This window comes from Ovis aries, chromosome 10, assembly GCF_016772045.2.
Source record: "Ovis aries strain OAR_USU_Benz2616 breed Rambouillet chromosome 10, ARS-UI_Ramb_v3.0, whole genome shotgun sequence".
NCBI classification, from domain to species: domain Eukaryota; kingdom Metazoa; phylum Chordata; class Mammalia; order Artiodactyla; family Bovidae; genus Ovis; species Ovis aries.
The window spans coordinates 48,183,902-48,208,277 of NC_056063.1; the positions used below are offsets into that span (position 1 = coordinate 48,183,902).

Below are 24,376 nucleotides of genomic sequence, written 5' to 3' on the forward strand. Positions count from 1 at the left end.
TACAGGGTATCTTCCCGACCCAGGTATCAAACCCACATATCTTGGGTTTCCTGCATTGGCAGGCTGATTCTTTACCAGTGAACTCCCATGGAAGCCCCAAGTTTTCCCTTTAAAAAAGCTTAAACTTTTGTTTGACCTTATATTTATTGAAAAGATATTGAAAATTATCATGTCATATATTGAAATTTTCATGTTCTTTTTAGCTTACTTTTTATATTCAGTTTTGTCTTCCCGCCACCACCCCCCCCCCCCAACACTTTAAAGAAGAAGTCTAAATTTTTTGAAAAAGATTGTATTTCTTGAGGATCTTAACAACAAGTAGTAGTCTCTGGCAGCAAACAGATGGTTGTCTCTTAAAGGAACAGTCTTTAACAATCAAAGATTAATTAGGTTTCTTGTTCTTTTCAATATTTACTTGCTGGGAGTAGGTTATAGGCAATGTGAAACTTGTAAGAGTTCTGAGGAGTGAATTCTCATGTTCTCAGAATAGCTAATTTCATTTCTACTTCTCTTAGCTGCTCTATTTCTCCCCAGGCAAGAGATCACTTCATTTATTGAAGATTTATTTTGACTTGTAGGTTACCATTCTTTTCTCAGTATCTGTGGTGTGAGAGACAAAAGATTTAAATGATGCTTAGAAATTGTATCTAAAGTAATTGCTTTTGGGTTTATGCAGCTGCTAATTGTTTAAAATATGCCTATTTAATTGAATCTTTGAATACATTTTTATTTTTGTGGAAAACATTTATCCAATGTTATCTTGTTATGATTTTTATAATATGTTTTAAGGAATAATTGTAGTAATTATTTTCAAGGAAGGGAATCTAAAGTTAACTATGAATTATGCCTGTGCCATATTTTAACCTGTAAAATTTGCAGTTAAAGTTGTTTTTTTTTTTAACAGCCTGGATTTGGGCAGTAGATAATATTAACTTCCAGTCAGTCGTTTTATAGGTTCCATGGATAGAATCTGTAAAAATCAGGAACTTGAAGTTAAGAAAGGAATGAACTATTTATGAATTCAAGAACCTGAATTCTAGCCCTATCTCTGCTCAGTCTGGAATCCGGGACAAAAACACTTAACCCCTTCAGGCCTTAGTGTTCTTATCTTGGAAATAAGAAGATTCTTATTTCTCGTGTTATCTCGTGTTTCTTTCATCTCTGAAATTCTGTAATTGTGTCCTGCTCAGCTGCTGTTGTTTGGAAATAAAGACTTTATTTAAAGGTCTAATGGTTGATAACTTTGCCAAAACACCGTGTAACATAATTTTTTTTGTTTTTATATTGAACAGCAGAGAAACACAGAGTGAAAAACAGTGTTTCTTCCATTGCTCTCTGCCCTCTTCCCTTCCGCTGTGACGCTCACGTGCATGTCTCCGTTTCCATTCCTAAGACCAGCATCCCTGCAGAACTCCTCCCCAGTTAACGTTTTCTTGGTTGAAGTCTCTTGCTTCACTTTTTTAAAGCTTTAAAAAATTTTTCTTTAATAAAGCAATTAATAAAGAAATTGTAACTGACATTTTACACAAAGAATACATGTTTAACCACCATCCAGACTAAGAAATGGAAGCTCCTTTCACGCACCTTTTCTCAAAATCTTTGAGATGTTTCAACTGAGGGGTTTTTTTTCAGATGATAATTTTCGTTTCAGTTGGAAAACCCATTTATTAATCCTTAATTGTTAAAGTTGCTTTTTCTACATTTTGAGCTTGTTGTCTTAAATGCTAGTGCTGCATAGTCCCTTTATATCAACATTAGTTGACTCTGCACGCATTTCCAGTGTAACTACTGTGTGAGGTTCCTGGGTATAACCAGAGATCCAACAGGACTTCAGGGAGCTTCAGAGTGGGTGTGTAGAAAACCAAGGGTTAGAGACAAGGCAAGGAACATGCAGCTACAATAACAGACTTATTTTCAGGCTAGCGGTAGCCTTGTATTATTTCCTATTATGAATAATTTAGGAGATGAAAAAAAATGACATTAAGCCCAGCAATCAAAATCAGTTCCATTCTAGATACAGAGGAGACCTGCAAACTGAAATCTTCTCAGTGACTTGGTTTGTCCTTGATATCCCTGTGCAGTTTTTTGGTTTTTTTGTTTTCCTTTATTGAAAGAGGACACTGAGACTTGCTGTTAACCAAACCTGTTTACTTTTTATTTAGACATTTTCTGCTAGAAAGAGTTGGTGATTGGAAATTTTGTTTTCTTTTTTACGTTTGAAAAAATTAAGTTTTTTACTTCTTTGAATTCAGTCAATTTAATATCCTGTTTAGCTCCTTCTTTTCCAATTTTTGTTGTTGTTCAGTTGCTCAGTCATGGCCAACTCTTTGCGACCCCATGGACTGCAGCATGCCAGGCTTCCCTGTCCTTCACCATCTCCCGAAACTTGCTCAAACTCATGTCCATTGTGTTGGTGATGCCATCCAACCATCTTGCTCTGTCGTCCCCTTCTCTTCCTGCCTTCTAGCTTTCCTAGCGTCAGAGTCTTTTCCAATGAGTCAGCTCTTCATATCAGGTGGCCAAAGTGTTGAAGCTTCAGCATCAGGTCTTCCAATGAATATTCAGGACAGATTTCCTTTAGGATTGACTGATTTGATCTCCTTGTAGTCCAAGGTAATCTCAAAGGGACTCTCAAAAGTCTTCTCCAACACCGCAATTCAAAAGCATCAATTCTTCGGTGCCAGCCTTCTTTATGGTCCAACTCTCACATCTGTACGTGACTACTGGAAAAATCATAGCTTTGACTATCTTTAGCCTTAGCCTTAGGAGAAGGCAATGGCAACCCACTCCAGTACTCTTGCCAGGAAAATCCCATGGACGGAGGAGCCTGGTAGGCTGCAGTCCACAGGGTCGCACAGAGTCAGACACGACTGAAGCAACTTAGCAGCAGCAGCAGCCTTAGCCTTAGCCTTAAAGTTTTCTTTCTCTTGTTGGTTTTCTTTCTCTTTTTGGTGTTCTTTCTCTTTTTGGTGTTCTTTGTCTTGTTGGTGTTCTTTCTCTTGTCAGTGTTCTCTGCTTCCTCCCTGTCTTTTTATTGAAACTGCCTGACAGAATCTCAACTCCTGATTTTTCTACCTGAGCACTACTAAAGAAAATCACAAAGGCGGTAACACAGCTATAAGTTTATTGTTACCGACTTTGAATGGGCCCACACAATTGTGCTGTAATTCAATTTTTTTCTAGTTTTCTCCTTTTTCACAGCAGTTATTTTAGGCATTCAACACTTCATATCTCTAGCTCTCAGCTTTCCTCCTCTCTCTTTCTCAGCAAATGAGTTGGTGTTTCATTCCACAGAGAAAATGGAAATCTTCAAATGAGAACTGCCAGTTTCTTGCCACAAACCTGTTTACATCTGTACGGTTTCTGTTTTGTTTGTTCCTACTGTTTGTGGTGGCAAGAGGCTTGCTTTCAAAGAGTAGAAAATTATATGCCTCCAGAAACCAAGAGATGATTTAAAATCTGTGAACCAGTAGGGTAAGAAGTGGTTCTGTGGCTTGCTGGGAATTGATAGGAGCTACCTGAAGACATCCAAATGCAAGTTTTAAATACTCTTGTCAGCTGGAGCAAAGCCTGCCTTGATCAGCATGCCTGCTGGGCTAAAGACTAGTCTTCACAGAGAAAATGGAGCCTTCTCAGGGGCTTTACCCCCCAACCCTCACCATGCCTGTTTTCTCCAGTATCAGTACCTCTTTTTCTATTCTTTCATATCTATATTTAGACATTCTCAAGCAATCCCATTCTTGGAACCTTTCATGTATCCCTGTTTTCTTGTCTAACTACTCTACTTTCTCTACTTTTAAACTGAAGAGAGAATTGCCTTCTGCTCTGGTGTTTGACAGATTTCAGTTGGAGTCTTTACCATACTGTTTGTGAGCTCTGAGGTTCTTATCCTTTCCAAGCCTACTTTCTTCAACCATAAAAATGAGATGAGGATAATATTAATAATATGCCTGGTCATAGAGTTAAATATTAAAGAATGTAGGTATACTATTAATAGCGCCAAAAAGGTCATATTGAGTCCTTTGCTTACATACATTTGCTTTAGCCCCTGGCAGTCTGTCTTCTGTTCCCATCCCTGAAGCCCTAATGTGTTGTTTGTGGGTTTTGTCCCCAGTAGTCATTGATAGCCCTGACAGCCTCGCCTCCTTAAAGCAGTTGTTTGGTTGTCCCTGCCGCACACCCCAGGCTCACCCTCTGCTTCTGTGAATATTCCCTCGGGTTCCTTCGACTCTGTCCTTCCCTCACCCTTTAAATGTTTATCTTCCTCAGCATTCTGTCTCGGCCTTTGTGCAGTTGAGCTATCAGTTTGGCTAGAATCTCTCTGGTAGCCAAAGCAAAGAAAGAGCATTGCGATGATATTAATGTATAGTTCATGGTTGTTTACTATGTGTTAGGCATTTTTATAAGCGCTTTACATGTGTCCCTTGGTATAATCTGCACAGCAGCTCCGTGGGCCAATGAGGTAGATAAGAGCATTGACGTCCTGAGAGGTAAACCCCCTCCAAGAGCTGCTACAGGTAATTTAGTTCTAGGCAGGTGAATTCTGGAGATCTCTGTCCTAATCATAACACTATACGTTCTCCCCCAAAACAGATGATTAGTAATGCTTAGAAAGTTAAGAACCGGAAACTACAGCATCTTCTGGGACATAGATCTGAAATGGTATGTGTGGTGATTCTTTGGGGGAGATGAGAGTCTCCTCAGCTTTGATCTGCTAATAAATAACTCTTAGTAACATTTCATCCCCATGGAGAACGTCAGTGCAGAATAGTATTACCAACACAGAACACACCCAGTATCATTTTTCCGTGATTACATTTTTCATATAGCCATCTGATAGAAATTTAGAGCTAACGTTTCACAGTCAGGCCTAATAGTTTAAAAGGGACATAAACACTGTCTTAGTCATCTTTGTATCTACAGTATCTAGCCCAGGACCAGTCACTTAGAAATAGTTGAGTCAGTCTGTGACCTGCATGTGACCGCACTGAGCTCGTCAGCTCCTTAAAAAAGAATGACTTGGGACAGGATGTATTTCACGTGACAGGTTCTGGGGGTAGAGCTGATGATCACTTGCAAGATCTGCTGAGTTCAAAGGGTCAGAAGTAGAAACTCCATCCCTATGTCCTGCTTCTCCTCCCCATTTCCATATTCATGTTTTTCTTCATTAATTTATTGTATTTATTTCATTCTTACTGTATACCAAGTCCTGTATAAAGTAATGGAGATCCAATGGCAAACAAGATAAAGTCCCTGCCCTTAAGATGTTTACACTCTGGTGTGAAAAAACTAATTTGATAATACACTAAGATCAGTACTCTAAAGGGAGTATTGATAGTATTCAGCTCTTCAGGCAGTGAGAACAGGTTAGAGGAAGCAGTGTGTTCAGAGAACCTCAGATCTTCATTAGGGTGAACTGTGAATGTGAGAAATGGTGAGAAATGAGGCTCATAGGAAGCAGGACCAAGTGCGCATTTAAGGCTTGTACTTCTGCTCCTCTGCCACATGTCTGCAATCCCTTTCTCCTCGTTTGATGAGTACGAGAAAGCTCAGTGTAGAAATGTGTTCCAGGCACTACAAGACTCCTTTTTTGCTGAATACCACAACTGAAACTGTACGGTTAATCTTTTCAGTAACTATTTTTCATTGTGAATGTTTGATATTCATGTGGCTCTTTGCCTGTCATTGTGAACTCTTCAAGAACAGGGGCAGTGTTTCATTCATTTCTGTGTCTTTCGCATCTAATAGTAACTCAGTAAATGTTGAAAATGTCATTAGCATATGTAGTCATTTTATGTGTTATGCTATTCACCAAAGCATAGTTGTCCTATTTTTCTATGAAAAACAGAGTTCAATTTTTTTAATATAAATTTATTTATTTTAATTGGAGGTTAATTGCTTTACAATATTGTATTGGTTCAAGTTTTAAACAAATGAACTTATAGACTACTCAGTGAGTTTAAGATTACTGGCCTTTGAGTAAGGAAAAATTACTAAATAGAAAAATTGAGAATTTTTTAAAATTACAAAGATACTCACAGTTCAACAAAAGCATTCAATACAGAATTTGGTCAAGTATGTTTAGTTTGAATGGTTTGTTACTGTTTTTGACCTATAGACTTATGAGGAAGATCGCAGAAACTACTCTGAGCTTCAAATTAGATGTCAACGTTTGGCCTTAGAATTAGCAGACACAAAACAGTTAATTCAGCAAGGTGACTACCGTCAAGAGAACTATGATAAAGTTAAGAGGTAAGTAGTTAAGATGTCTGTGTTACTTGTTCTCTTTTTTAGCATGCATCAGAGTCACTTGAATTCTTACCATCAACATCATTAATGCTACTTTATAGCCCTCTTTTTTTTCTGTTTCCATAGTTTTTTCTTTTCTAAAATGTCATATAGTTGGAACCATGCCACACAGAACCTTTTCAGATTGGCTTCTTTAACTTAGTTATATACATTTAAGTTTCCTCCATATCTCTTCATGGCTTGATAGATCATTTGAATAATGAATAGTATTCTATTGAATAGTACTCATTGAATAATAATATTCCATTGAATGATGAATAATATTCCACTATCAAGATGTACCACAGTTTACTTATTCATTCACCTGCTGAAGGACATCTTAGTTGCTTCCAGGTTTTGGCAGTTAGGAATAAGGCTGCTATACAAATTCATGTGCCAATTTTTATATGGACATAAATTTTCAACTCCTCTGGGTAAATACCAAAGAGTGTAAACATACTCATATGGTAAGAGTATGTTTAGTTTTGTAAGAAACCAGCCAAGTGTCTGTCCCAAAGTATCTGTACCATTTTGCATTTTCACCAGCAGTGAGTGAGAGTTCCTGTTGCTCCACACCCTTGCCAGTATTCATTATCAGTGTTCTGGATTTTACATTCTAATAGGTGTGTACTCATATCTCATTGCTTTAATTTGCATTTCTTTGATGACAGGTGCTATAGAACATCTTTTCATGTACTTAGTTACCATCTGTATATCTCCTTTGGTGAGGTATCTGTTAAAGTCTTTGGCTTATATTTTAATTGGGTTGTTTGTTTTCTTACTGTAAGTTTTAAGAGTTCTTTGTATATTTTGGATAATAGTCCTTTATCAGATACATCTTTGGCAATATTTTCTCCCAGTCTTGCCATGTCTTCTTATTCTCTTGACATATACCTTATTCTTTATTGTATAAAAGCGTGTAGTTTTGGCAGCTTGGTGAGTTTAGATTGTCTTTTTATATCAGTTGTTTTTATTTTATTTAGAAGTTGCTTTTGCCTTTTTAAATGTGATAGGAACCCAGGGAAATCCTATGTGTATAAATATTTTTGAACTCTTACTTGACTGTTTTTATTTTATGGAGTGAATTTAAGTACTTTGCAGTTTTATCTAAAGTGTTTTCAGCTATTTCTTTTCAACAAAAGGCACATACACTTTCAAAAAAATGATACTTTCTGAGGATATGTTTCCCATTGTGTTGCTGCTGAACAGCTATAGCATATAATTTTCCTTTTGCTGGAATAGACTAATGAACCACTACTTAGCTATATGCCCTTAGGAAATCTCTAATTATTCTAAGCTTAAGTTTTGTCATTTGTGAGGTGGTACTAATACAATAACTACACTGTATAAATTTAGAAGATTGAATAATTTTTATGAAAGTATATATGTGTGCATATATACACATATATAGAGATTATTGTAAGTGTTCACTGCTGTGTCTACTTGTACCTAAAACAATTCTTAAACCATTGTAGTCACTCAGTGAGTGTTTGTTAAATGAATGAATGCTTTATAAACTGTAAAACACCGTAAGTAAATTTGCAAGGATTTGGGAATATGACGTTGGTACTCCTACTCCCGGCATGACTGGCATGCAGTGTGTGTTACTATGTATGTATTTTTATATCAAAATGTAGAGATTATTAGAGCTTGAAATCCATGACAGCTATACGATTGGGTTCTCAAATAGAGCTAGATTTCAAAAGAATCATTTCAAAATGAAGTAGATTGTGATGATAAGATGATACTTTGAGTTGGTGTTTTGATGATCTCTCAGGGCTTCCCTGTGGCTCAGCTTGTGAAGAATCCAGCTGCAGTGTGGGAGACCTGGGTTCGATCCGTGGGTTGGGAAGATCTCCTGGAGAAGGGAAAGGCTACCCACTCCAGTATTCAGGCTGGAGAATTCCGTGGACTGTACTGTCTGTGGGGCCACAAAGAGTCAGGCACGACTGAACAACTTTCACTTTCTGCCACTATAAATCTATAGCAACAATAGGTAAAATATGAAAGGAGAAAACTAAAAGGCATAGTCATCAAAATAATCCAGAGTGGCCATGAAAGGATGGGTAAATGAGCCAAGATGAGCCATGAGTTGATAGTTCTTTATGGTGAGTGATGAAAGCAGGGAGTGGGGTGGGGAGGTGTCTCATTTTATCATCTTTATATATATTTATATATATATGTATATATATGTTTTCTACAATGAGAATCTAAGAAATAAAACTATAATAAACATCATCATGTGCTAGAAATGGAACAAGAAAACAACCAGGCAAGGGTGGCTCAAGCTGAGAATCCTTTGGTTTACTCAGTAGAATGAATGGAGTTTTAAAAATTGGTCTGATCACAAAAATATAAACTGGGAGAAAAAATCACTTTAATGTCCTTGATAAATTCTCACAAATGTACAGAAGAGAACAGGTATATTGTAATTAACAGCATCATTATTAGAAAGAATTCAAATGCTTTTTGACAGCAGCATGGTTATATTAAAAAAAGCAGAGCAGGTTATATTAAAAAAAAGAAAATAGATTATAATTTATTTCTATAATATAATTCTTTGTGACAATTAAAATAATTAAATTAGACCTGAATGTATATATTTGCTCGCTCAATCACTTCATTTGTGTGCAACTCTCTGCAACCCCATGAACTGTAACCCACCAGGCTCCTCTGTCCATGGGATTCTCCAGGCAAGAATACTGGAGTGGGTTGCCATTTCCTTCTCCAGGAGATCTTCCCGACCCAGGTATCAAACCCACATCTCTTTATATCTCCTGCATTGGCAGGCGGGTTCTTTACCACTGGCGCCACCTGGGAAGCCCCTAGTGTATATGGATAAGTCAAACACATTTAATTTTAAGAAGCAAAATGCATATGCCCATCTTTCTTTTTTACACTAAAAAATCATAGCAAAAGTCATTACCTTGTGAGAATAAAAACATTTGTATGTAAAGACATAAAACAGTTAACATGAACCAGAGTGTTAATACTGATAGTCATCTTTAGTTAGTAGGTTTATGGGTGATTGTTATTTTTTAACTTGTGCTTTGCTCAAGTATAAATATGCTATTTTGTTAAGCAGAAGAAATCTTAGAAGTCATCTTTCTGAATGAGTTATTGAAAATCTGATGAAAAGAAAAACAATTTTTAATAGCTCTCCCATGGAAACACCAGGAGAGTAGCTGAAATAAAGGGCAAAGAAACTGATTCTGGCTATAGAAGAAAAGTTAAGAAATAGTAAATCTGTTTCTCTGCTCATTTTTTAAGATACCTGTTTGTAGGTTTGGTCCAATTCTTAGTTTTTCTGTGTTGGGGAAAGAGCTCATCTAAGAATGGAAATTAGAATCTCTGGGTAATCATGAACAATTTGTGAATGAAGCAGTCACAAGAATGCCTGCCTGTGTATCAGCAACACAATCTGAGTAATGAGTGAAGGGCTTTTGAGCCTAACAACTGAAAGCCTAGAGCCATGTTTAAATTCTTTAAAAGTTTTGACTTCCAGATTAGATTGAAGATGATTAGTGAAAAGACACCAGAGTATACCTTTAAAAGTTTTATTGTTTACTTTTGTCAGTGTAGCTTACATATTTATTTTTTACAGATAATAAATTTATATTTATCTGAGCAAGATCTCAAAGAGTCTCCTAAATTTGAAAAGCAGATACTTTATTGTTCACAGAATGACACTGAAATATCTCTGTTCAGTTTCCTGAAATATAATCACCCCTTTTAAAATGCTTGTTATAAAAAGAGATGTAGAATTTACATATGTACTTGAGTTCTAGTTTAATAAAAACAAATGTATTTGAATTTTATAGTGAGCGTGATGCACTTGAACAGGAAGCAACTGACTTAAGGAGAAAATATGAAGTACTTGAAGCCTCTCACATAACTCAAGCTAAAGAAAGAAGTGAATTATCAAAAGAGGTAAGCTTAGAGAGTCACTTGTTTGTTTGTGTTTAATATTCATTTGTTTGGGTGCGCTGGGTCTTCACTGAGGCACGCAGGGTCTTTATTGTGTCATGGTCTTGTGAGAGCTTTGTTCCGTTGCATGTGGAGTCTTGGTTCCCTGACCAGGGATTGACCCTACATCCCTGCATGGCAGGGTGGATTCTTTAACCACTGGACCACCAGGGAAGTCCCGAGTCACTTGTTTTTTATTGTACAGTGATTGTGGACCTAGCCCAGGGCAAGAATTGTGAGAGGGAAATTGTTTCTTTTTTGATATAGTTGCTGGAAAGAAGGGACTTTTTAGTAGCTCTGTTTGGATGGAAATTTTCATGATAAGAATTAGCCTCTTTATGTGTTGAGCACAAGCACAAATGAAAGAAATAATTCAGTAAACCTTGAAAAGTAAGATGACATTGCTCTGGACACTCTGTCTCTGCCTGTGTATAGGTAGCCACCTTACAGCAGACTGTTACTTTACTGCAAAAGGATAAAGAGTATCTCAACCGCCAAAACATGGAGCTTAGTGTTCGCTGTGCCCACGAAGAGGATCGTCTTGAAAGACTTCAAGCTCAACTTGAAGAAACTAAAAAGGCTAGAGAAGAGATGTATGAAAAATACGTAACATCCAGGCAAGATTTACATGATTTTCCATAAAAATAGATGTCAATCAAACCATCTTCTTTGAGGGAACTCCTGGCTTTGGGGACAAATAAGGTTTATAGGATAATGTTAAGATAATTGTTTTTGTTTCTTCACAAGATACTCATATTCTAACTGATTTTTTTCTGAAGACATTTTGTTTTTTTCCAAAAGCCTGTTTTTTTTAGGTAGGGATATCTACACTGTTACTGTTTTTATTAATTTTTTAAAATGATATAATCTTTTTAGCTCCCAATGACTTAAATCTCTATATAAGTGTTTTAAGAAAGTATTTATATACTTTTATATATTTAATGTTAGTTGCTCAGTCATGTCCAACTCTTTGTAGCCCCATGGACTGTAGACTGCCAGGCTCCTTTGTCCATGGGATTTCTCAGCAAGAATCCAGGAGTAGGTTGCCATTTCCTACTCCAGGGGATCTTCCTGACCCAGAGATAGAACCCAGGACTCCTGCATTGTGGACAGATTCTTTACCATCTGAGACACCATATGTTTATATGCCTCATATATGTCTCTTCAGAAGGTATTTATTTTATCAGCATTTTTGTGAGCATTTCAAAAACTAAAATTCTGAATTTTATCCTTTAAGACTTCATATATTCATAACATTTTTCTCAGCTGGTGGTATTTTTCATCAGTTTGTGCTTCTGCTAATACCCTATGTAATGCTTTGTGACTTTGCTAAGAGATCACAGTGGCTGTGGTTGTTGTGCTTAGAAGGAAAGTTTTTGTTAAGAGTCCACGAGGGTCTTTGTTTTTTTTAAGATTGTCCCTTAGTATGCACCACATCAGATTATTACTTCTAAATGAAGTGCATTCCACAATGCATTGGTTTAAAAGTCTTTGGCCATATGCATTAAAAACTATTAGTAAAATATTTTTGAAGATGAATAATTATCCAACATGAACTAACATTTTTTATAGTAATTAAGCTTTTGGGGCAGTATGTTTAAAAGGAAATCTTAGAAGGAACTACTTTGAAAAAGTATTTTTAGGAATTATAAAACTTTATATCTAATACTGTTTTTTTAAGGAACATTGTATGTAGAGCATATTTGATGTAAGGTATTAAAATCTTACACGAGGGGCAAAGACCTATTTCTTTTACCAAAAAAAAAAAATAATAATAATAATGGATATTCCTTTTGACTCCTTTCAGAGACCGTTATAAAACAGAATATGAAAATAAACTACGTGATGAACTGGAACAGATCAAATTGAAAACTAATCAAGAAATCGATCAACTCCGAAGTGCCTCTAGGGAAATGTATGAACGAGAAAACAGGTAAAAAAGGAAAGTAGGACATTTCTGTGATATTTTATTGGTGTTTGAAGCTTATAGTTTTATTGAAATTAAACTTTAGTTCACAATGTAATGTCTTTTTTAATATGTTAGAGAAAGTTTGTCATAAATCTAAATCTAAGTATAATGAAATATTAAAGTTCTCAGGCCTTTGATAACTAGCTTACAACAGGGTTTGTCAGACATTAGGCCTCTTTATTCTGTTATTCCTATTATCTTTTTATTACCCTGTTAACTTGTCCTTTTGCCTTTATGTTCCATATTAAGGACAGAAATGAAAAGGAAATTAGAACTAAGAGATGCTAGTTCTTCCTATAACATGCCAGTGATTTCTCCAGGAAATTTCAAAGACTGGAATAATAATAAGAAATATTACTTATGCCTTGTTTAGCTGCTGGACCTAAAAGAAATCATATTTTTAGATAATCTTAAAGGAGGATAGGTTTTTTTTCATGCAGTTACTTTTAGATCAGCATATATCAGGTTTCCTTAGTGAATAGCAGTATTAAGGGAAAAATAAATGCTACTTATTTCAATAGCAGTTAGTTTTATATACTATCATGATTCATATGGCTTTTCAAAGTTGATATCTAGAGGGAAATTTATTTGGAAATTAACTTAATTGTCATACTAATTTATTAACACTGACTTGAGTGTATTTGATCTTTGCCAATAAGCAAGTCTTTAAATCAGACTGTGGTTGGTATTAGAGAAGTTTACACTTGAACTCTCGGAACAATAAATTTATTTATTTAGCAAATATTTACTAACCATGTACTGATACATGTCATGAGCCATAGATACACTGGTGACCTTTGCCTTCACAAAGCTGGCAATCTAATGGAGAAATAAAGGAACAATGAGCAAAAATATGATAATAATAGAGCAAATGGCAGGATACTCAGAATGAGACCACATAGACTGAAGGTGTATCTAACTGAGCCCTGGGAGGAGTTGGGGAAGGTTGCATGGAGGGAGAAATGCGTATGCTAACATCTGCATGGTGACTAAGAATAAGACTGTCAGTTATGGAAGGGAAGGAAATTAGGGGCACTAATGCGTACCCTGGAGACAAGTCAAAATGAAGTTTTTGGAACAAACTGCAAATAATTCAGTATAGTTAGCCCATAGAGTGAGAAGCAGTGAATTGTAAGAAATGAAGCAAAAGAGGGAAATGGGTCCTAATTATGCATTTGAGCTATTGTCTAACATCGTAAACAGTTAAAAGATTTTGAGACTATGCATGATATGATCTGACTTTATATAGAAATCCATTCTGTGATGTGGAGGAAGATTGAGGGTGTATAAAGCTGTAGACAAAGAGGCCTCTTTTAGAGATTGCTTCCCTTACCAAGGTGGGAAGTAATGATGGAACTACAGTAGTAGCAGCAGAGATGGGGAGGAGTGGGCCAGACTGGGAAAAATGCTCAGGAGGTAGCACTAAGCTAACTGGATAGACAGGAGGATTCGGTGACTAGATTGGACTGGGGAGTGAGAAGGATGTCACTAGGTTCTTGATTGGGCAACCGTGGGGACAGTGATGTAGTCTTTAAAGCATCAGAAAAATACATGGCTTTACCTGAGAAACATGACAAATTTAGTTTAGTTTCACTAAGTGTCTGTGACATGCGTAAATAGAAAAATTGACAGTATACGGTCTAAATCTTAAAAGACCCAGAAAGTGAAAGTGAAGTTGCTCAGTCGTGTCTGACTCTTCGAGACCCCATGGACTATATATATCCTACCAGGCTCCTCTGTCCATGGAATTTTCCAGGCAAGAATACTGGAGTGGGTTGCCATTTCCTTCTCCAGGAGATCTTCCCGATGCAGGGATTGAACCCAGGTCTCCCACACTGCAGGCAGACACTTTACCCTCTGAGCCACCAGGGAAGCCACCCACTAAACTTGTGGCATAGGTAATGCTGCTGCTGCTAAGTCGCTTCAGTCGTGTCCGACTCTGTGCCACCCCATAGACGGCAGCCCACCAGGCTCCCCCGTCCCTGGGATTCTCCAGGCAAGAACACTGGAGTGGGGTGCCATTTCCTTCTCCAATGCATGAAAGTGAAAAGTGAAAATGAAGTCGCTCAGTCGTGTCCGACTCTTCGTGACCCCATGGCCTGCAGCCTACCAGGCTCCTCCATCCGTGGGATTTTCCAGGCAAGAGTACTGGAGCGGGGTGCCATTGCCTTCTCCAATAGGTAATGCTACTGTTCTCTTTTACAAATAAGTACTTTTAGTCCTGTGACTCAGTTCTGTTATGGATTTTGTAATAAAAGCTTTTATTGGTCAACGTAAAAATCTTAAAATTTATGGGATTGTTTCTATGATAAACATGCATGATTACTTCTAAATAGTGCAGATACCCACATAAATCTTAATATGTAGTCATTTTGAGAATGTACTGATTTTTTAGTGTTTGTTGTTGTTATTGTTGTTGGTGGCGGTGATTTTTTTTCTAAAGTCCTTTAAAATACAGCTCATGTATTTGCAATTTGTATTTACAAATTACAAATGCAATTTACAAATTGTATGTACAAATTTACATGTATTTACAAATTGATGTAAACAAATTGATGTAAACTCCTCTCTAAAATGATTGGTAGCAGTAGGTTGGGAAACAGATGATGGAACCATTTCTGGAAGCAGGGAAATTGAGCAGGTTTCCTTTTCCCCTTCTGACTCCATAGCCACATCGAAGTGGATGCCACCTAGTCAGGGAGTTCCTGGGATTGGGGCTACCACCCTAGAAACTCCAGCCAGCCACCAGGATGACTGCATGATAGTGAATCTAGGGTGGATGGTTGCCACCAGGTGGAGCCAGACTGCAGCCTGGGCCCCCAGCCAGCTGTGATACAGACTCACCTGTATCATTTTATTAACCTCACAATAATCTAATCCTGTGTTTTATGTGGCTGAATTCTTTTGAATCCCAGTTTCCTCATTCCGGTGGCAGGATTTAACTGTAGTTAGAGCTTACATCCCACTTGTCTTTCACAAAGTAAAAATAAATTGTAAATTATTTCCTTTGAAACTTAAAATAATTAAGGAAAGGGTTTTAGTGTTCCTTGTTATGAAACATGAGATCCAGAAAACACAAGAGTACTCATTTAGGTGTTTTTGTGCCTGAGCAAATTGATTACTTGCTCTGGACTTAGATGTTTATGTTGATTACTTGTACTTCATCAAAGTGTGCTGTTACAATATGAATTAAAATGGGAAAAGTACTTACACTTGCATAAATGTACTTAGTCTCCTTGTCTCTTGGGCAATAAGCATTTTTAGGAGAAAGTTAAGTAAGATTAGAGAAATATGATTTGCTTTTAGTTTGTTTTCTATGCAATGGGGGATATTATAAGAGAGTGCCTTTTTAAAGACTTAAATATAAATCATGACACCGTAAAACCCCTTCAAGAGAAATATGCAAAATATTCTCTAACATATGTCATAGCAATCAGTCTCAAGTCAATAGACATAAAAGCAAAAATAAACAAATGGACCTAATCAAACATGTAAACTTGTGCATAACGAAGGAAACCATAAACAAAATGAAAAAAAAAGGCATATAGAATGGGAGAAAATATTTGCATACAATATAACAAAGGTTTCATTTCCGAAATATACAAATAGTTCATATAACCCAATAACAAAAAAGCAAACAACCCAATCAAATAATGAGCAGAAGACCTAAATAGACATTTATCCAAAGAAGACACACAGATGGCCAATAGACACATGAAAAGATGCTCAACATGTCTAATCATTAGAGAAATGCAAATCAGAACTACAGTGAAGTGTCACTTCACACCAGTCAGAATGCTGCTGCTGCTGCTGCTGCTGTTAAGTCGCTTCAGTCGTGTCTGACTCTGTGTGACCCCATAGATGGCAGCCCACTAGGCTCCACCATCCCTGGGATTCTCCAGGCAAGAACACGAGTGGGTTGCCATTGCCTTCTCCAATGCATGAAAGTGAAAAGTGAAAGTGAAGTCACTCAGTCGTGTCCAACTCTTCACGACCCCATGGACTGCAGCCTACCAGGCTCCTCCATCCCTGGGATTTTTCCAGGCAAGAGTAGTGAAGTGGGGTGCCATTGCCAGTCAGAATGGCCATCATTAAAAAGTCTAAAAATAACAAAAATGATGGAGAGGGTGTGGAGAAAAGGGAACCTCCTACATTGTTGGTGGGAATGTAAATTGGTTGCACCCACTATGGAAAACAGAATGGAGATTCCTTTAAAATCTAAAAATAGTTTCTGTATGATTCAGCATTCCTACTCCTGGGCATATATCTGGAGAAAACTCTATAATTGAAAAAGATATGTGTACCCACGTGTTCATAGCAGTTCTACAATGAAGTAATACTCAGCCATAAAAAAGAATGAAACAGTGCCCCCATATTGCAGCATCATGGATGGACCTAAAGATTATCATATTACGTGAAGTAAGGCAGACAGACAAAGATGAATACTATATGACATCAGGTATATGTAGAGTCTAAAATATAATGCAAATGAACTTGTTTACAATACAGAAACATTCTCACAGACATAGAAAATAAACTTAGGGTTACCAAAGGGGAGCAGGGATAAATTAGGAATTTAGGATTAACAGATACAAACTACTCTATAAAAGAAACAAGATCCTACTGTATATTACAGGGTACTAGATTCAGTTTCCTGTAATAAACCATAATGGGCTTCCCTGATGGTTCACTGGTAAAGAATCAACCTGCCAATGCAGGAAATGTGAGTTTGATTCCTGAGTTGGGAAGATCGCCTGGAGAAGGAAATGGCAACCCACTCCAGTATTCTTGCTTGAAAAATTCCATGGACAGAGGAGCCTGGCGGACTCCAGTCCATGGAGCCACAAAAGAGTTGGACACAACTGAGTGACTAAATAGCAACAACAATGAACCATAATGGGGAAAAAAATAGATACTGAAGGGTTGAGATTTAATGAAGGAACTTTGCTACTTTAATAAAGAGAAAGAGTGCCTCTTATTTTCTCTTTTTAGATGTGAAAAAAAGATGGAAATCATTCCCTCCAATCTTGATCTGCCTCTGCAGTCAATCATACCAGTAGTTTGTGAAGTTAAGGAGTTGAGAGGCAAGAAGAAGAAAAAATAAGAGATAAAGACTTAAGAAATGGCTGAGATAAGCAAAAAGAGAACTTACGTATTTGGGTACATCTAAAACTCCAATACTTTGGCCATCTGATGTGAAGAGCTGACTCATTTGAAAAGACCCTGATGCCGGGAAAAATTGAGGGCAGGAGGAGAAGGGGATGACGGAGGATAACATGGTTGGATGGCATCACCAATTCAATGGACATGGGTTTGGGTGGACTCCGGGAGGTGGTGATAGACAGGGAGGCCCGGTGTGCTGCAGTTCATGGGGTCGCAAAGAGTCGGACACAACTGAGCGACTGAACTGAACCAAAAATACTTTATTTGGAATTATAAGGTGTATGCATGCTTTAGCTCAGTCTAGGAGTTAGGTTTCTTGTCTTTCTCTGAACTTTTTTCTTCTTTAAAATGATATTTGGGAGCTATGTAAAATAATGAGTGAAACTCACTCTGGTGGTGAGATTTATTATATAAAAGACTTCTTACTTAGTAGGACCCTCTTGTACATTTGGAAGAAGAGCATTATTCCCTGAACAGGGAGTATAGTGTGAGAGAGATTTGGAATCAGACAGATTCTGGCTATACGACTTTATTAGCTGAGTGAATATGTCACTTAATATCACTGAAGTTTAATTTTTTGTTTTATAAAATGAGTGAGTATATTTCACAGGGTGATCTGTAAGTTCTAAATGAGATAAAATATGTAAAAAGTACATTATAAATTATAAAGCTGTATATAAATGGTATTTAGGTACTTTTTATTTATGCGAAATGCTTAAAAATTTTCTTTTATTCATTATGTTGACAATTTAAGTAAAATGAGCATTATAAAACAGAAAACTGCTAACATTATAGAATTGTTTGCGTGCCTGTGTGCTCAGTTGCCAAGTAATGTTCGACTGTTTGCAACCCCATGGTCTGTAGCCCACCAGACTCCTCTGGCCATGAGATTCTTTAAGCAAGAATACTGGAGTAGGTAGCCATTCCCTTCTCCAGGGGATCTTCCCAACCCAGGGATCAAACCCAGTTCTCCTGCATTGCCGGCAAGTTCTTCACCATCTGAGCCACCAGGGAATCCCTGGAATTGTTTATCATCACTAAAAGGCAGTATTACAAAATATATAATTATTCTTAAGTATTGATTTCCATGGCATTTAACCATTTTCGTTAAATAAGACAATATAAGCATAGAGGTGAAACTCCAGTACTTTGGCCACCTCATGCAAAGAGTTGACTCATTGGAAAAGACTTTGATGCTGGGAGAGATTGGGGCAGGAGAAGAAGGGGACGACCGAGGATGAGATGGCTGGATGGCATCATGGACTCGATGGATGTGAGTCTGAGTGAACTCTGGGAGATGGTGATGGACAGGGAGGCCTGGTGAGCTGCGATTCATGGTGTTGCAAAGAGTCGGACACGACTGAGTGACTGAACTGAAAGCATGGAGGGTCTGCATGCCATTTGTTTCAGTCTAAATTTCTGCAAATGGCTGACTTTTGTTGATTAATATTGTGAGATGGTGAAATAAGAGGAGATAAATTCAGCTGATTAAGTTTTTCCAGAACGTAAAACTGGTTCATTATTATAGTCTCATTATTATAACCACAGAAAGAGCTATACACGTAGTAATACTGTAAAAAAGAGTAAAGAAGAGTTTGTGAGAGATGCTCATTATACTCTTTTCTGCACAGAAAAATATGAAAATGCAAATTGCTCTACAGTTATTTAAAAGGGGGAAGGCAGTAGGGAAAAGGAAATCAAAATTATGCTTTTAAGTGTCACAATTAGTATTGCTTTAGTCATTTTATTTTCCCACCATATCACTGGAAACCATCTTGACCACAATTTATCATTTCCAAAGTACTCAAGAAGAAATTTAAAGAAATAAAAAACTTAAGTTTTGTGTAGATTCTCAGTGTGATATTAAGTACCTTTGAATCTTGAATCTGTTTATTTACAAAAGTTAGTTGAGTATACATAACACATTACAATAGGTGAATTGCAACTAGTGTACAGGGATTTCATTCATGATTTGAGAAGTGTATGCCCTCATTAGTGCTTAAACAAGCATACTTCTTTCACTGATATCTTAACAGATATCTGTATGTGGGGTGGGCAGGGAGGGCGGCGGGGGAGCATGCCGCATGACAAGGGGATCTTCCCAGCAGGGATTGAACTCATGCTCCCTGCAATGGGAACATGGAGTCTTGAGCACGGAGTCTTAAACCACTGGACTGCCAGGGATGCCCTGTATATTTTTAAAGTTCTTTTATGAAAACACTTAACCATATTCATAGTGTCTTTGCAGTTAGACTATTCTGAAAGTCTGTGGCTTTACAGATAGCTTCTCAAATAATTGTAAATGGAGTTTTATTATTAGCTATTTTTTATTGTAAATTATTTTCTTTATGCCCGGTAGGTGATTACCACAGGTGTTCACTGCTTAATTGATAACATTTAAGAATTTTCAAGGTGTTTAGGGTATTCCAGGTAAGAAGCAGTGAGAGTTTGGGTTGTGCAAAAACTTAGATTTGCCTGCACTGTTTAGTTCATAGGATGGTGAGGGAGGCTGGTTGAAGAGTGGGGTCAAATTTTTAAATGTTCTGTTGTCAGGTTATTCTAGGAGATTTTATAGTAAAAGAGTGACATGATATATTCGTTTTTTGTAACCACAGTTGCAGTGTGAGATGGATTATGATTGTAAAGGACACAAAGGCAGGAAGACTGGTAAGGAGACAGTTGCAAAATTTAAATGAATATGAAAAATGGAAAGAGAAAATAAAAGTTGAAAGAATATTTATAGTAGAATTGACAAGATCTGGTGATTGGCAGGAAGTGAACAAGAATGACTCAGCTCTTCTGCTTGCCTAGTCTCAGAGAGGTGAATAGTTAGATACGGCCATTAACTCAAGGTTATAGACAAAATTGAGAAAGGAAGATAACAATTAATTCCTGATGTTTTACTGATATGACAGCTCTGATCAAGCTCCAAAGTACCTTCTCTAAGATCATATTGTTTGTCTGTTGTTCATTAAAACAAGTTTAATTTTATTATTTATTTTGTTATTATTGGGATAGCATTTGACATTTGACATTATCATACAGTTGGTCACTTTTACCCATTTTGCCCTTCCCTTCCCTTTCTCCTCTAGTAACCACCACACTGTTCTCTGTATGTTCATGTTTGTTTTTGTTTGGTTTGGTTTGTTCATTTACTTTGTTTTTATTTATTTACTAGTTTTTTATAGTCCACCTATGAGTTAGATCATACAATATTTGTCTTTCTCCATCTGACATACTTCATTTGGCATAATAACCTCAAGGTCCATCCATGTTATTGCAAATGGCAAGATTTCATCTCTTTTTTATTGCTGAGTGCTATTCCATTGTGTGTGTGTGTGTTCAGATTAGTATTTTCTTGTTCTTAGACTATATATCCAAAAGTGAGATAACTGGATCATATGGGAGTTCTATTCTTAATTTTTTAGGAATCTTCATACTGTCTTCCATAGTTGCTACACGAATTTACATTCCCACCAACAGTGATTAAGGGGTCCCTTTTCTCCACATCCTCTTCAACACTTGTTATTTCTTGTCTTTTTGATGATAGTTGTTCTTGTCAGGTGTAAGGTAATAGCTTATTGTGATTTTGATTTGCATTTTTCTAATTGGTGATTTTGAACATCTTTTCATGTACTTATTGAGCACCTGTATGTCTTCCTTTGAAAAATGACCATTAAGCTCTTCTGCCCATTTTCAATTGGGTTGATTTTTATTGTTGAGTTGTATGAGTTCTTTATCTATTTTGTATATTAATCGCTTATTGTGTGTATCATTTACAGACATCTTCTCCCATTCAGTAGGATCATTGTTGTGTTATTGATGATTTTCTTCACTGTGCAGGTTATTAATTTAATGTTATCTTATTTGTTTATTTTTGCCCTGTTTCCCTTGCCTGAAAAGACATATCTAGAAAAATATTGCTAAGATTGATGTCAAAGAACATACTGCTTATGTTTTCTTCGAAGGGCTTTATGGTTTCAGGTCTTACATTGAGATTTTTAATCCATTTTGAATAAATTTTGTATATGATATGAAATAGTATTTTTGCATGTGGCTGCCCAGTTTTCACAACACCATTTATTGAGGAGGCAATCCTTTCTCTACTGTATGTTCTTTGCTCCTTTGTCATTCCACTTGTGTCGGTTTATTTCTGGGCACTCTGTTTTGTCACATTGATCCATGTATCTGTTTTTCTGCCAGTACCATTCTCTTCTGATTACCGTGGCTTTGTATATACATTGAAAGCAGAATGTGTGATGCCTGCAGTTGTGTTGCTTTTTCTCAGGATTGCTTTAGCTATTCGAGATCTTTTGTGGGTCTGTGATTTTTAGATAGTTTTGTTCTGTTTCTGTGAAAAAATGTCTTTGGGGTTTTGATATGGATTACCTTGAACTTTAGACTGCTTTAGGTAATAAGCCATTTTGATAATGTTAATTCTTCCAATCCATGAGCACAGAACATCTCTCCTCTTGTTTGTGTCTTTTTCAATGTCTTTCAACAATAAGATCACATAATTTATAACTAGGAATTTTCTCTACTGTGCCCCGGATACAATTCCCCTCAGCCCTCAGGAAAGACCCTGAGGCAAGAAGGGATCTTAAGCTGCTGAAGCTTCTGTAGCAGTTTTCTCTGTTTTCCCCAAGGTATGCTTACAAATATTATAGTTTTATTTTTTTACAATAAAAAATCTTGGGAAGCATTGCCCTAATTTTAATTCTCTAAATGAATACCTTCATATTTTAAAAATTTTTTATTAAGTATAATTGACTTATAATATTATATTAGCTTCTGGTGTACAGCATAGTAATTCAGCCTTTTTAATAGATCATACTTGATACAAAGTAATTACAAAAGCATGGCTATAGTTCCCTGTGCTGTACAATACATTCTTATGCTTATTTATTTTATACATAATAGTCTGTGTCTTTTAATCTCATACACCTATCTCTTCCCTCCCCTAGATTTTCATATTTAGGTTACATACTAACTGTAGCTACTATTTATTGAGTATGCATAAATAGATGTATCACATACGTTGTAGAGAGAATTAATTGGGGCATTTTATGAGGTTGTAGGTATTAGTATCTCCATTTTACAAATGTAGAAACTGAGACACTGAGAGATTGTGATTTTTCTGTAATTGTAGACGTTTTAACTGGTGAAACTAGATACCTCTCACTCTATAATGTAATGAAGATTCCCATCTTACTGGCCAAGGATATGCAAATTGACAAAAAATTTCTTACTGAAACTAATTTTTGTGGTAATGTTTTTGGAAAAGAATCTCAGCCTTTTCAGAGAATTTGCAAATCTTGAAGGCTTTGCAGGTGGTGCTAGTGATAAAGAATCTGCCTGCCAGTGCAGGAGACTTAAGAGATGGGAGTTTGATCCATGGTTCAGGAAGATCCCCTGGAGAAGGGCATGGCAATTCACTCCAGTATTCTTGCCTAGAGAATCCCCATGGACAGAGGAGCCTGGTGGGCTACAGTCCACAGGATCTCAAAGAGTTGGACATGACTAAAGAGACTTAGCATGCACATATGCACACAAACTCTACTTCACACTTGAAGGCTGAGTGTGAATTATGAGAACTGTATAAAAGCATTTGTAATTTTGAAACTTAGAGAAGAGACCTTTATTTTTCTATAAAATGATGTTTTTTGACAGGGCCTGCCTCTCTGAGACTCCTCTCCTGAGTCCTAGGCTCTGCACCTGTAAGTAGAGCCTGTCCCCTCTCTGCTGCTCAAGGGCACACTCCAGTAGTTCTCCCTTCTGCCTCCTATACTGGCAGTTTTCCCCTTTTTCCCATGTATAAGCATATTGTTTCTCCTATCTTTAAAAAAAAACACTGTATCTCCACTTCCCACTCTCATCCCCCCATTTCTAACCACCTCCCCCATTTCGTTGCTCTGCTTTGTGGCCAGATTCCTGCAAAGAGTTTATATGCTCATTCTTTGTTGTTATTGTTGTCAGTCAGTCGTGTCCGACTCTTTGAGACCCCATGGACTACAGCACGCCAGGCTTTCCTGTCCTTCACCATTTCCCAGAGTTTGTTCAAATTCATATCAGTGATGCCAGCCATCTCAAACTTTGTCATCTCCTTCTCCTCCTGCCTTCAGTCTTTCCCAGCATCAGGGTCTTTTCCAGTGAGTTGGCTCTTCACCTCAGGTGGCCAAAGTATTGGAGCTTCAGCTTAAGCATCAGTACTTCTAGTGAATATTCAGGGTTGATTTCCTTTAGGATTGACTGGTTTGATCTCCTTGCAGTCCAAGGGACTCTCAAGAGTCTTCCCCAGCACCACAGTTCAAAAGCATCAATTCTTAGACACTCGGCCTTTTTCATTGTCCTACTCTCACATCCGTACATGACTACTCATTCTTTACCCCATTTTAAAAGTCCACTGCCAAGCTTTGCCCCTGCCCCATACCAATCTAACAAAGCTACTCTTACCAAAACCCCTAGAGACCATGTTGCCCAAAGTGTAGTGGTCGGGTTCTTAGTTCTTATCTTGCTTAACTGCAGCAATATTGAATACAGTTGATCACTCCCTCTTCCTGGAAACATAGTCTAACTGCCTTCTAGAATCCTGCACTGTGGCTTCCCCATCTCCTTGGCATCTTTTGCAGCTGCCTCCATGGCATTTCCATTTGGTTATCTAGTAAACATCTTTAATTTAACGTGTCTAGAAGCAAACTTCTGTCCCTCCAACCTAGCTCTGCCTCAGTCTGCTGCTGCTGCTGCTGAGTCGCGTCAGTCGTGTCCGACTCTGTGCGACCCCATAGATGGTAGCCCACCAGGCTCCCCTGTCCCTGGGATTCTGCAGGCAAGAATACTGGAGTGGGTTGCCATTTCCTTCTCCAATGCACGAAAGGAAAAGTGAAAGTCAAGTCGCTCAGTCGTGTCCGACTCTTCGTGACCCCATGGACTGCAGCCTACCAGGCTCCTCCATCCATGGGATTTTCCAGGCAGGAGTACTGGAGTGGGGTG

At 37.4% G+C, this 24,376-nt stretch overlaps 1 protein-coding gene across 4 annotated transcripts in view; it reads left to right on the forward strand.

Annotated features, from left to right (window-relative positions):
- PIBF1 (progesterone immunomodulatory binding factor 1) overlaps positions 1 to 24,376 on the forward strand; it is a 228,876-nt gene that overhangs the window by 42,393 nt on the left and 162,107 nt on the right. For all 4 annotated transcript variants that reach the window (XM_004012184.6, XM_042254938.2, XM_042254939.2 and 1 more), the window contains 4 exons: positions 6,119 to 6,252; positions 10,110 to 10,218; positions 10,690 to 10,871; positions 12,062 to 12,187. In XM_004012184.6, coding sequence (XP_004012233.3) covers positions 6,119 to 6,252; positions 10,110 to 10,218; positions 10,690 to 10,871; positions 12,062 to 12,187 — 551 coding nt within the window. The remainder of the gene's footprint in view (positions 1 to 6,118; positions 6,253 to 10,109; positions 10,219 to 10,689; positions 10,872 to 12,061; positions 12,188 to 24,376) is intronic.